This window comes from Ursus americanus, chromosome 21 (assembly GCF_024610735.1).
Source record: "Ursus americanus isolate L20-20 chromosome 21, mUrsAme1.1.p, whole genome shotgun sequence".
Lineage (NCBI taxonomy): Eukaryota > Metazoa > Chordata > Mammalia > Carnivora > Ursidae > Ursus > Ursus americanus.
The window spans coordinates 13144200-13157526 of record NC_142147.1 but is presented as its reverse complement, the minus strand read 5'-3'; the positions used below and the strand labels follow the sequence as shown (position 1 = coordinate 13157526).

Below are 13327 nucleotides of genomic sequence, written 5' to 3'. Positions count from 1 at the left end.
TTTTTCTTGTGATGAGAACTTTTAAGATTTACTCCATTAGTGTCTTTCAGATATGCAATACGTATGGTTAACTACAGTCACCACGCTGTACATTACATCCCTAGGACTTATTTATTTTATAACTGGAAGTTTGTACCTTTTGCCTGCTTCATCCATTTTGTCCACCCCCCCCAACTCATTTTTTGCCCATTTTTAATTAGGTTATTTGTCTTTTTATTGTAGAGGTATGGGAATTCTTACATATTCTAGACATGACTCCTTTGTAAGATATACATATTACGAATGTTTTCACCCAGTCTGTGTTTCATCTTTTTGCGTTCTTAATGGTGTCTCTCGACAAGCAGAAGTTTTGAATTTTAATAAAGTCTAATTTATCAATTTTTGCTTTTCCAATTAGCGCCTCTCTCAGAAATCTTTGCCTATCCCCTCTCAGAAAACTTTGCCTATTCTAATATTATAAATATGTTCTCACATTTAGGTTTCGATGTGTCCTAAATTAATTTCTGTGTATGATGAGGTAGGGGTCAAGTTACTTTTTTAGTAAGTCTTGATGTCTGATAGTGGAAGTCCTCCAAAAAATTTCAGTGCTCTACATTTTAGAATCAGCTTTTCAATTTATCCCTCCCCCCCCCCACAAAAAAGGCCTACTGGAGTTTTTGTTTGGGTTGAATTCACCCTGTAGATCAATTTGGATTGAAATGATGTCTTAATAATACTGAGTCCTCAAATCCATGAACATGGTTTATCTCCCCATTTACTTATGTATTCCTCTTAGCAGTCCAGGTCTAGTGCTCTGTAGTTTTAAGTCAGAGGTCTTTCAAATATGTTAAATATATTGCTTAGTATGTGATATTTTTAATGCTATTATGATTTCATTTTCTAATTTTCTGATGGGAGGAAAGATTGATTTTTCATATTGAAAATAAACATGTTTTCACAAACTTAATAACAGACTGATCATTCTGTAGCCATGGTAACAAGTAGCCACCAGAGCTGCTTTTAAACTTGTTCAATCGATCAATGACAACTTGCTTCAGTGAACATGTTTTTGCAAATCACAAATCATCATTATCTGCTCACTTTCGAAAATCAGCCATCAGGAACAAACTCACTTCAATAAACACACTTCTGAGGGGCAATCGGTCAACAACAGTCTCACCTGAGTAAGCATGCTTCCACAGATGATGTCAATCCACTTATAATATTTGAAAGTCCACCAATCCCTGAACTCCAGTGTCTAATTTACCTTGTTATGTGTAACTGTGTTGCTTGATTTCCAAGTGTCTGAAATTTTTCTAATTATCAACTTCTGCATTGTGCCTATATCAGAGAATATACTTATTTTAATTATTTTAATACTTTGCAATTTATTAAAATTTGCTCTAGGGCCAGCATATTCTCTGTTAGTAAATGTTCAATGTGTATCTGAAAAGAGAGTGTAATCTGAAGTTGTTAGTCTAGCATATGTCAATTAGATCAAATTGATTATTAATACTGTTGTTCATGTCTCTATCTTTACTGATTTTTTTCTCCTTATTCTATTAGTTATAGGGACAGAACTGTATTAAAACTTCTAACAATGATTGTAATGTTTTCCATTTCTTCTTATGGTTGGTTTTTTTCTTCATGTATCTTGAGGAACATTGTTAGGTGCATCACAATTAGGATTGTTTTATCTTTCTGATCACTGTATTTTCTTTTTGTCACTAAAAAAATGCTTCTGCTTGTCTCTGGTAATATTTCTTACCTTGAAATCTACTATACTGAATTCACTGAAAATCTCTGTCTTAACTTGTAACGTTTAATCCATTTTTATTAAATGTGTTTACTAAAATGGGTAGGCTGAAGTCTATCATCTGGCTATTAGTTTTATATTTCTTTCCGAGGTTTTTTGTAACTTTTAGTGTATTGTTTTATTTTGTTTTGTTTTTAGAGAGGGAGAGGGGAAGAGGGAGAGAAAGAATCTGAAGCAGGCTTCATGCCCAGTGCAGAGTCCAATGTGGGGCTTGACACAGGGCTCCATCTCATGACCCTGAGATTGTGACCTGAGCTGAAATCAAGGGTCAGACACTTAACTGACTGAGCCAGCCAGGCGCCCTTTTTTGTACTCTTTGTTGTCCCTTCTTTTCTATTTTCTTTTAGATTAATCGAGTACTTTCTATGATTCTCTTTTTTTGGTCTCTGTTAGAGTATTTTGGCAACATAATATAAGGAACTTAATATGAATCCCTGTTACCCCCTCCTCCCATGTCATAGATTTTAACTTCTGTGTGTCTTAGAGCCTCGTGATAAATGTACATTACATTTGATTTATCATTTCCTTTCAGCCAGAAGAACATTCCGTAAAGTTCACAGTAATGTTCCCACTTTCATTACTGACTTTAGTATTTTGAATCTTTTCTCTTTTTGTTTTGTTCAATCTAGAAAAAAAAAGTTTTATTTTGTTTTCAATTTTGTTAATCTTTTCAAAGAACTGGCTTTTGGTTTCATTGATTCTCGTGTTTTTCTATTCTCTGTTTTATTTACACTCTGACATTTGTTGCTTCCACCCTTCTGCTTGCTTCCGAGTGAGTCTGCTCTTCTTTATCAAGTCCCTTAAAGTGGAAGTTTCGATTATTTATTCAAGATCTTTCTTCTTTTTTTAATGTAGGCATTTACAGGACTGCCCACACAGCACCTCATCAGTTCTGCTATGTTGTGCCTTGATTTCATTCACCTCAAAGTATTTTTTTTAAGCCACGAGTATATACTTTAATAGAACATCTCAAAGTATTTTTTTAACTCCCTTGTGATTTCTTCTTTGACCTGTTGGTTGTCTGAGTGTCTTGTTTAGATTTCACATATTTGTGAATTTTCTGAATTTCCTGTTGTCGTTGATTGCTGCTTTCATTCCATTGTGGTAGGAGAAGATAGTTTGCATGATTTCAAACTTTTAAAAATCTACTGAGACTTGTTTTGTGGTCTAACATACGGTATGCCTTGGAGAATGTTCCATGTGCCCCGGAGAAGAATGTGTGTTCTGCTGTTGTTGGATGCAGCATAATGTGCAGGTCTGTTAGGTCTAGTTGGTGTTGGTTTGCAAGCTGCCTCCTGTACACAGAAGGTGAGGGAAGACCAAAGAAAGAGGTAAACCGCTCCAGATTGGTGGGTGGCAGGTTTAATAAACAAGCGAACTTACTTACAAAGCTTTTGTTGGGCAGCAGCAAAATGAGTAGGTCTCAGCAACCCCTCACCAGAATCTTATAAGTTTGTATCTAGGCCTTCAACTGGATTCAGTCATGTATACCATTCAGATGGTCTCCACAAAACCTGATTCTCTCAAAGCTCTGTCCTTTAAAATGGCTCCCACTGTGGGAACAGTGGGCAGAGTGTACATTTCAAGGATGGGGAGAAGAGTGAGGTGCCTCCTGATTGCCCAGGTCTAGTTCCTGGGTCAACTAGTGGTCACGTCTTCTCAATGACCCCCCGCCCCAACATTCCAGGCCTCGTGAGGGGCTCTTACACTCCTACACACACCCCTTTTCCTCAGTGTGCCCTGGGCGGTCAATAAGGGGTTTCACTAGCATGCGGGCTGTTCATTTGGTGGCTATCTGGCTACACTGGGGGCAAATACCACAGCAACACTAGAAGCACATGCAAGAGAAAACACCGATCAAGATAATTCCCAAAATAAGTACTATTTTTTTCCTCCAAGAGCCCATGATCCATCCAAACCACTGATTTATTAAGTCCCCTAGACTGGGGGTCGATCACTCAGGGCATTCACTTGTGTCCTCATGTGATATCATAAAGTTGATACATTAGCAGGCTCATCAGGTGTGAACACACAACATTCTATTTGGATGATAGCACAGGTGCCTCTTGGGAAGTAGTAATAATGTCCAAGGCCATCCTATCTTAGAGAACAGCTTTTCTTTTTTTTTTTTAAGATTTATTTATTTATTTATTTAATTTAAAAAGAGACAGTACATGCATGCAAAGTTGGTGGAGGGGCAAAGGGATAGGGAGAGAGAAACTCAAGCAGACTCCCCACTGAGTGCAGAGCCTGAGGCGGGGCTTGATCTCACAACCTTGAGATCACAATCTGAGCCGAAATCAAGAGTCAGATGCTCAACCGACTGAGCCACCCAGGTGCCCCAAGACAGTTTTTCTTATGAGAGACATTTCAGTGTTGGGAAAGAAATGTTTTGTTGGCTGTCATTTAAGGCTTGTTGGGTGGATTTTTTAGGGGTTTTTATGAGTGCTCTTCCAGACCAATGGAGAAAACAAAGATGGTGGCCAAATGATCATACCAGTGGAAAACGGAACTTGCTCACTTCATCTGGCTGTGTGTACCATACATGTTGGCTGGGGGAGGCAGCACTGTCAGGCATGAGAAGATGTACTGGGGGCAGGATATGCCAGATCAGGACTCCCACCCTCTCCCCTTTCAATGGTGTTTGTTCTACTACAGGCCTAGTGCTTTTCAACAGGTCTGGCTTGCATCAGGAGAATAGGATCCCAGTGGAGATTGAGTAGTTCCCCCACACCCCCTCATCCAGGGGTGTGAAGTAACTTGCCCATCCCAGTGGGACGTCCCATTGCAAGTTCTAGTAGATGACACCTTTCTCAGGCTTGATGGGGCTTGGTGTTCTCAGCAGCATAGCACACTGATTCATGGTAAGAGCCAGGGCGATGGCTGTCCCCCATCACTTCCATACATTTACAGTGTTGGGTGTCTGGGCAGGAGTCCCCAATCTGGCATATGGGGCAACAGCCCTACTGGTTGATCATTTAAATGTATTAAAGCCACATTAGTCCACCTGACCAATGTGGTTTACCTGTTAGTAATTTAATTTACTGCTTTAATATTCCATTCTTTCTTTCTATCAACCCTGCTGCTTGCAGATTATAGGGGGGATGAAACCTCCATTCAACGTCATATCCTTTTGCCCAGTCTTATACATCATGACCTTTGAAATGTGATCCCTCAACCACTGTCTAACGGATAAAGGTATTTGTACATGGTATCCAGCTGGCCCAAACAGCAGAGGACATGAAAGGCTGCCAGCTTTGAGTGGGGTCTGGAGAGGAAATGGCACTGCAGAACAAGCATCCCTGCCATCTGAGTGATAGGATCTGGCAGGCCCTATGATATTGGAGGTGTCAGGGATGGGAAAAGATGCAGTGTGGAGTTTATGGCAAACTCCAGTGGGAGAATCATGATCTAGGTCCCTGGAATGCTGAAGTAAGTCCTTGCTAACTGCAGCAGAGAATTACACACACTTTGAGAAGCATCTCCTGGAGTGTTACTGGGTCCTGGTTGAGAAGAAATGCTACATCATGGGCACCAAATGAGCATGCATATGGAATTTCCCATGATAGTTTGGGTCCTGGCTACAAATTCCTTTGGGAAAGAATTGAGGGAATTATTATTATGTATATATTTTTAGTGTCATTGCCTAGTTCTTCTTTAAGAGGATCCAGCATCCTCTCATCAATGGGCTCAATAAGTTTGAGAAGTGGTTGAAATCTGGAAACATCTGGTAAGGCACTGTGATTTTTCATTGTTACAGCTGACATGAAACTTCTGCTCACCAGCTCTTCACTTTTTCTGGTTTTACAAGTGAAGCAATGTTCAATTTGGCTGCCCACCTATCTTACTTCCAGGAATACTGTGGTCTATTAGTCACTGTCATAGACCTCGGTGGGACAAGGCACCCTGGTTGCCACTCCGTCTTTGCTACCCACTGAGGTGATTATTTCTACCTCATCTCTGGTGGTTAAGTAGCACTACCTGGCTTCTGCTAGTCCAGATTCATTCACATTGACTGAATCTGAACAAAGCCCATTCTCATGGTACTATCTGCTACTGTCAACCCTGACTTACTAAGAATCGTCACCATGGGGCTTCTCAAAGATGCAGGTGCCCTCTACACTCGTGCGTTCCTCACGACCCTAGTGAAGAGAGCCCGTGGGCACTCCTCATAAACATCATCAGGTCGTGAGTTCCCCCATTCTAGGAAATAAATTCATTCTAATAGATTCACATCCTAAACCTTCTGATCTCTTTGTCACTACTTGGCCATGGCAATTCTAGCAGCTCCATCTCATTCACTGTAGGCTGTCATCGTGTTCAAGCTTCAAGGAGTCATTCCTGCAGCATCTTAGATCAGCCTGAGGCATTCTTTCAGGACAATAAATCCTGAGTCGTGAGAATGTGCTCTTGTGTTAATAAATTCTCTCCTACCCAGTCTTATCTTCTGCCCCACCCCTCAGGTCCACCACCCTCAGAATTCACTCCCACACCTGTTTTTCTCAGTTGCTACCAGGACATATTTATTGGCCATGATATGCAATTAATTCAGTGAGAAAGCCATTTCCTCCTGGAGAAGGAATTATCTTCCCTTGCTCCAGCTATGCCAAAACCTGGCTCTCGTGATTGACCAGGGGCAGTGCATGAAATAGGGTGATCTTGATGAAGAAAAGCATTTTCATGGGAGGCACACAACACAAACCAAGTCTGCTCTCCTCCAGTGAGAAGGAGTAGGAGGCTTCTGCTAGTTTGGAGAGTTGAGGAGAATCCGAGCGTTCATGGTTTTCAAATGCATCCATCCACATGTCTCCATCCCATGTCTCCAGGTCCCAGTCATCTTACCTGGGGGGTAACTTTAGCATAGGAGCTCCTCCAAGGCTACACAATCAACCTCCTGTGCAGGTCTCTCACTCTCACGGTTAAATCCTGGGTCTCATTCAGCATGGTCTCACTGTGCTTCAAGGAGATAAAGTTATCTTTAAAAGCTGCCAGGAAGCCTTCTAATTTTCACTCTGTGTTGATAGATGACTGACCAGAGCCTGTCATTTTTTTTCAAGATTTCCAAGGCAGTTAATGAAATCCATCAAACACCACAACCCTTGTAATTCGCCTCTATACCTTTGAGAGGCTGGGATTAAGGCATACCTCACTGGTGCCCCTCCAGCTGGACCACATCCCAGCCCACCCCTGAGAGTCTTTGTCACATAATGCTGTCTGAATGGTGAGTGATCCAGTCACAGAATCCTGCTGATGGTCTGCTTTCGAGGTCTCCTTTTGGTGCCCACTGACTTACTTTGGTTCCCTGAGAGCAGAGCTGGGGGCGGGGGGAGGTCAGAGAAAAGACAAGATAGGATGTATTACTGAGACTGCTGCTGTGAGCAATGAGAGCCCGATTTTTCTAGAACCTTCTGCCTCCTGAGCAGCACACAGAATGCCTTCAGAGGCTGGAGTATATATCTCCCAGGCCTTATGCTCCCTTTCTTAAGGATTACTCCTGGGTTACTCTAATTCCAATCTCTCCTAAATAAAGTCAGAGGGGATATTTATGATGGGGTGAATGTCCTGAGGCAGAAAATAGAAAGTCACGTGGGCCTATCCATGCTTCAGGTGCCGTGCTGTCAGTGCAAGGTGAGGCTGAGTCTACACAGAACTGTCCACTGCAGCTGTGACTTAAAGCAGAAGTACGCTGAGGTTATATGACTAGGAGATGAGTGATGCCAACATGGTCATCGCCATCATCACCATTTGTGACTAAACCAGCCGTTGAACTAGGATGGAGCATTGTAAATGATATAATAGAAACATCAACAAAGTGCACAGGAGGAAAGGAGAAAATGATTCTAGCACCTTATTTGAGAATAAGGAGGTCTGCATGGAGGAGATGGTATTTCTGTGGGATCTTGAAAGACCAGTAGGATTTTACCAGATGAAGACGTCAAGGCAAAACATTCCAAGAGAGGAAAATGTAATTAACAAAAAGACTGGATGCAGTTGAGTGCTGTGATGGGTATAGTTATAGGGGTGAAGTGATGGGGTTGCTGTGATGGGACCCACACTGATGGACATAAATGATGGTGGTGTGATGATGAGGTTGTAAGGATGGGGTGTGGTGATGGGGGTGCAGTGATAGGAGTACAATGATGGGCTATAGTGATGGGGTACAATGATGGGAATGCAGTGATGGGGATACAGTGTTGGGAGCACAGTTATGGGCATGCAGCGATGTGGTTAGAAGGATAGGGGTTCAGTGATGGGAGTACAGTAATGTGGGTGCAGTGATGGGGTACAGTGAGGCATCCATCTGGAATGGCAGGACAGAACCAGATGGGAAAAGATCTGAACATCCTGTTGAAGTGTTTGAGTTGAATAGCAGTGTGAGGTGGGTTTGAAGAAAGGTCATGAGAAGGAAGCTCTAGGGTGCCCAGCTCCAGGCCCCTAGAGTGAGAGGTGCATTGCCCAGTGACCCGAGTCCATCCCCAGATTATCCTCCCTTTGTTCTGTCCACCTGCAGGCCAATCTCCACCCCGCGGCCATGGGCAGCAGGGTAAATTAGCATATGTTGTAAACCAAAGCCAAGCTTCAGACTGAGGTTCTCTCTCATTCTGGTTTCTCCCTCAGGGTTTCAGCAGAGCAGTCTGGGAGAACAGAGAGAGCCCATCACAGGTCTGTGTCTCAGGGGCCCTCCAGGCCACTGGTCTGCTGGGAACAGCAAGGTCCAAGGAGGTGATGTCAGGTGGTTCCTCAGCTTCCTAGAAGATTAGATGATCTTTAATGGCCCAAGAACTGCAGAAGTCAGCCTATGCTCCCCGCCCTTCCTGTTGCTCCTCATTCCCGCTCCTCTTCCCTAAATGGCAAAGGCTGCAGCTTGGAGGCAGGAAGTCTGGGCTCAAATCCCAGCTGTGCTGGCTCCTCAGCCCTGTGATATCTGACGATTCATCCTACCTTGCAGAGATTCCTCCTCTGCAAAATGGGAATAATGGCATTATATAAGGTAATGGCTGCAAAATGTTTAGCCCAGGCTGTGATACCAACAAGGCATCCGGTAAATGAAAGCTAGTATCATTATTTCCTGCCATGTCAGTTTCCCAGAGGGCAGGCTCTGTCCATTAGGAGACACCTCAGATAAGCAGAGGTGGCACCTTCACCAAAGAGCAAATACAAGATATGCAGTTAGGAAGTCACACCTTCCACGGTTCTCTTTCAGTGCTGGGTTTGTAGAAAAAATAGACTTGGTTTGGCCATAGCATGTTTCTTATAGGTATCTATACCACTTATTAATGTTTCCTTTTAACAAAGAGAGAACAAGTCCCCCACCCCACCCCACCCCTATGGTTCATGGTAGATATTTACATGGAGCTCCGTCTGGTAAACTCAGTCCTATTCAATAGTTTAAACAATCTCTTTAAGTCACATAAGCTTTTTCAAATAAATGCATAGCCTCTCACATTTGCTTCTCATTCTCTCCAAGATGGTGTCTTGATGCATGAATTGGGGGCAGCTTATACGACCACACCAGTAGAATGGTAGAGGGAACCTAGACCCACTTGCAGAGGTCCTAGCATTGTTGGACTGTCCACAGCAACCTCCCTGTGCACCGAGTTCCTGGGAGGATGATGAATTCTAACATGGCGAGCTCGTGGTCTGTCCTGTCGTCTTAGTCAAAGCCCGTGGATCCTTCCTTGGGGACTCAGTGCCCCCACCTTGGCTCTGACCAGCACTCAGCACTGTGCTTCACCCAGGTCGGTTGTGGTTCACTTGGTCCTCAAGCCCAGGAAGCACCTCTGTGGGTCCCCTGACCTCTTCCCTATCCAGCTCCCAACCCATAGTCTCAATTACTTCTGAGTTTCCTTCAGGGCCATGTTTGGGGCTCTTTAAAGGAATAGCCGATCCAGGGTAAGCAGGAGCATCACCTGAGATCTGTCTTGCCCAGCCTCTTCTACTCGGTTGTGGCTGTCACAGGCTGTTTTAGGGATTTGGGGCATCCCTATGGCAGTCTTCTCCTGGAGAACCAAGGCTGCCTTCAGCTCCCCTGTCTAACACACCTCCCACTTTGGGACTCCAGTCTAAGAGGGTGATTCAGGTCACCTTGTATCACTCCCTGTTTTCCCTACCACTGTTACCTTCTCCTTCCCAAGATCCACGGTGCAAGAGGGGCAGATTCTCCACTCTGTCCTATTTTGGGGTCCTCTAACCATACCTTACAGCTTTACTATTAGAGATGGGAGGGTGGTTTCACAGCATAGAAATGCAAAATATACTGGTTTACTCTTTTCAAAACACTATCTCCATTGCATTAGCTATATAAAAATTTCTTGGTAATCAACAGGTTTTTTTAAAGGTCTATTTAAAGAAAAATTTCAAGTAAATTGATAAGTTAGGAGTGGGAACGGTGCAAACTGGGAAGCTACCAGGTCCATGGCTGAGTTGGGGAAACACCAGGACCCTCGGAAGAAGCTGTGATGGGTACATAAATGGAAAAGACCTTTTCTTCGAGGTGGAAGGCAGTCATATTCACAGCTCATTAGGAAGCAAGAGGGACTAGAATCAGGAGTTCAGGAGAATCTAGGAAAGGTTGTTGGAAGAGCTGTTGAATTGGGCTTTAAAGGGTAAGAAGCTGAAGAAAGACATCAGCGTGTGTGGGGGAGGGGGGTGCAATGAGCACACGCTCGAAGGCACTTTAAACAGTGTTGAATGGGTTAATGGTATAGAGAATTCGTATTATTTCTGATAGACTTATAGGGCAGGGAGAATCTTTCTGGTGGCAACTAGGGAGGGCCGGAGCGGGGAGAGAGTCTAAGTCTCAAGGTTGTAGACAAAATGCATATTGCAGCCCTTCATTGGCAGGGCCCATGGCGATGCCATTTTGAGCTGGCAAAGCCTGTGCCTCCAGAGCCACTTACTGGCCCTGCCAGCAGCCTTCCTCCTCTTCTCGGAAACTTGTCTACTTCTCCACCCTGCTCTGGGTTCCTCTGGCCCCATAGACAGTTCTGGAAACCTTATTCATGCTGGGCTCTCTGGAATTTATAATCTTCAAATGTCTGCACAGATGTCATCAGAAGATGGAAACACTGAGGCCCAGAGGAAAGAAAGGATTTGTTCAAGCACACCCTCGATTCTGAGGAAGAATCAAGAAAGAACCTGGGTCTCTGTAAACGGTCTCAAGGCCATGGGCAGGAGCATGCAGCTGCTTAGGGCAGCCATGCCAGGAAGGGCCTGCTGGGAAAGGCAGGAAAACAAGTTGCCTTTGTTTTGACGGCATTTCGAAGAACCATGTGTGAGTGGGTCTTACAAGCTAAGGTCAGATTGCAATCTAGCCAACACCACTGACTACCCACTCTGTGGCCCAGACCCAAGCCAAGGGCTTTGATGTCTAAAAAGCTATAAGTACTCGAACCTAGCAGCAGCCAACATGTCTCTACACATGCATCGGGATTTTGGTATGCTCAGTGTTTAACCTACACCAGGAAAGTCTACAGGGCGTGCTGGAAACATTTTAGAAATTCCCACCCCACCCCCCATTCACCTTCTGGGATTTGTGGTCACCTCAAAGGTGGGCAGTCTGAACATCTAGACATCTGATACAGGCAGTCCCTTTCTTCCTTGCTCCTCATCATCATACCTCGGGACTGCTGTCCACAGCTCTTCACTGGATTTCAGGGGGCAGTTTGAGGGGTTGTCAAGGTTCCATTTGAACCATAAGTGATTTTTGCTGAATTAAGAATCAAACCTTCAGAAAGGACTCCACCCAAGTCCTATTTTCGTAATTCTTGGCACGGTCAGTGGTGCATCAGAAAGGGACCTGGAGTTGGGGAGAAAGATATTTACTGGAGGACTTCTAATCTGCAGAGATTTACAGAGCATCTGCCTTTAGCAAAATACATCGGCAGCCCCTTGCTCTGACTTTGAGGAAGTCTTTCCCTGCATGTAGTGCAGAGTTCTGTATCCAGCAGGCACATAATACCTGCTAGTGACAACCCTGCCTCTCTCAGGAGGTGACTACTCTGGGAGACCTGCGCATTAGATTGATGCTTCCCAAACCCACCATTGACGTTGCTCAAGCACCCCCAGAAAATTCTGATTCCACCCACCCAACCCCAAGCACTTGGGAAGCCCTATTCTGGGCTCTTTACCCCAAGGGCAGTGTGGACTCTGCTGGAAGCAGGGTGGTGATGCTCCTGGGTCCTGAACCAGATCTTCCACGACCCACCAGAATGCCAAGGACAGGCTCCAACAGAACCGCGTATAGTAACTTCACCTCTTTGGACTTGTCTCCTCATAGTTACACATGGGTGCTGGGTCTAGATCAGAATTGCAGGTGCAACTCAAGCCAGTAGAAATACTGCATTGGGCTCATATCATGATTTTTAAAAATTGAACCCGCATATAAAAATCAAGAGAGACCACTGACTTCTGGTTTGGTGTACCTACATTGTTATAAGCCAGATGTTGTCTGGAGTTGAGAAGTCATTGCCCCTTTAAGAGAGGGCATGCGCTGTGTCCCACAGTCCCCACCACATCCTATTGAGCTCTCTCGGCCAGCTTCGTTCACTGCTTGCTTGTTGCCTTCCTGGCCCCTCCAGGCACTGGAGTTAAGGTCTTTGACTTCCCTGATCTCCAGTGTCCCTGGTATTTGTTCCATCCCGCACGCCCAGAGCCTTCACGTTATCCTTCCCCAGCTTACAAGTTAATCATCAGCTTCTCCTTATGTAAATCAGAACAGGGAGGTCTTGCTTGGCCAATTCCTCTGAAAATCTTGGTCTGCAACCTCTCTTCACCAGCCCGGTGTCGTGATTCTGCCTGCTCAACGTTTGTCTGCTAACCGGAAGCCCTTTCTTAACCCTGCCCGAGGCTCTCTGAGGCCAGCTGCGGCCGTGGAGGTGCAGGGAGCTCAGGCAGGCCAGCCGGATGAGCAGAGAGCGCCGGCGCCCGGGCCAGACCCTGATCTGGGCTGTCTGGGTCCTTGCAGCTGCCACCGAGGGTGAGACGCCCCGTGGGAGAGGAGGGCCCTCGGAAGATGGGGTAGGGAGATCTCCTTGCCGTAGAGGATTTTCCAATGGTGCAAATAAACCTATTTCTCAGAGGTCTGAAGGCTCATAAAAGGCTATGTAGTAACCTCAGGGCACCTGACCAATGTCCTGGTGTTACTGAAAGCCACCCCCAGAGTCTCCTTTGTGGGAGTGGGAAGAGCACAGAAGACCCTGGTCCTGTCCGTGGGTTGCTCACACCTTGTCGGAGCTTGGAGAGGCCTCTGTCCTAGGCACTGGGGAGGGGCACAGGATGAAGCCCATGCTTTGTTCTACTATCTTCCCTGACAGGCTTTCACTATTAAAACGACATTAGAGCAGGTAGCACCAAGACACCCGAGTCCTGCAGGTAAATAGCTGGGCGGTGAACTTCTCAATACTCCGTATTCTACGTGGAAACCGAGAAGCTTGCACCCTCAGGTTCCCAAAATGTCATCCTCAGATCCCTGGAGGCGGATGAGCTGATGTCAGGTGGCATCGGCATGAGAACCTTTTGTTTTCATTGATG

The 13327-nt window shown here is 45.0% G+C and overlaps 1 protein-coding gene across 4 annotated transcripts in view; it reads left to right on the top strand.

Moving 5' to 3' along the window:
- Positions 1–12531: 12531 nt before the first annotated feature.
- The window catches only part of CES5A (carboxylesterase 5A), a 38642-nt gene continuing 37846 nt past the window's right edge, over positions 12532–13327 (top strand). For 3 of the 4 annotated variants that reach the window (XM_045806815.2, XM_045806818.2, XM_045806817.1), the window contains exon 1: positions 12532–12773. In XM_045806815.2, the coding sequence (XP_045662771.1) occupies positions 12701–12773 (73 nt within the window). In that variant the 5' untranslated portion in view covers positions 12532–12700. Of the gene's footprint in view, positions 12815–13327 lie in introns of all 4 variants that reach the window. The other variant, XM_045806816.2, reaches the window with a different exon arrangement.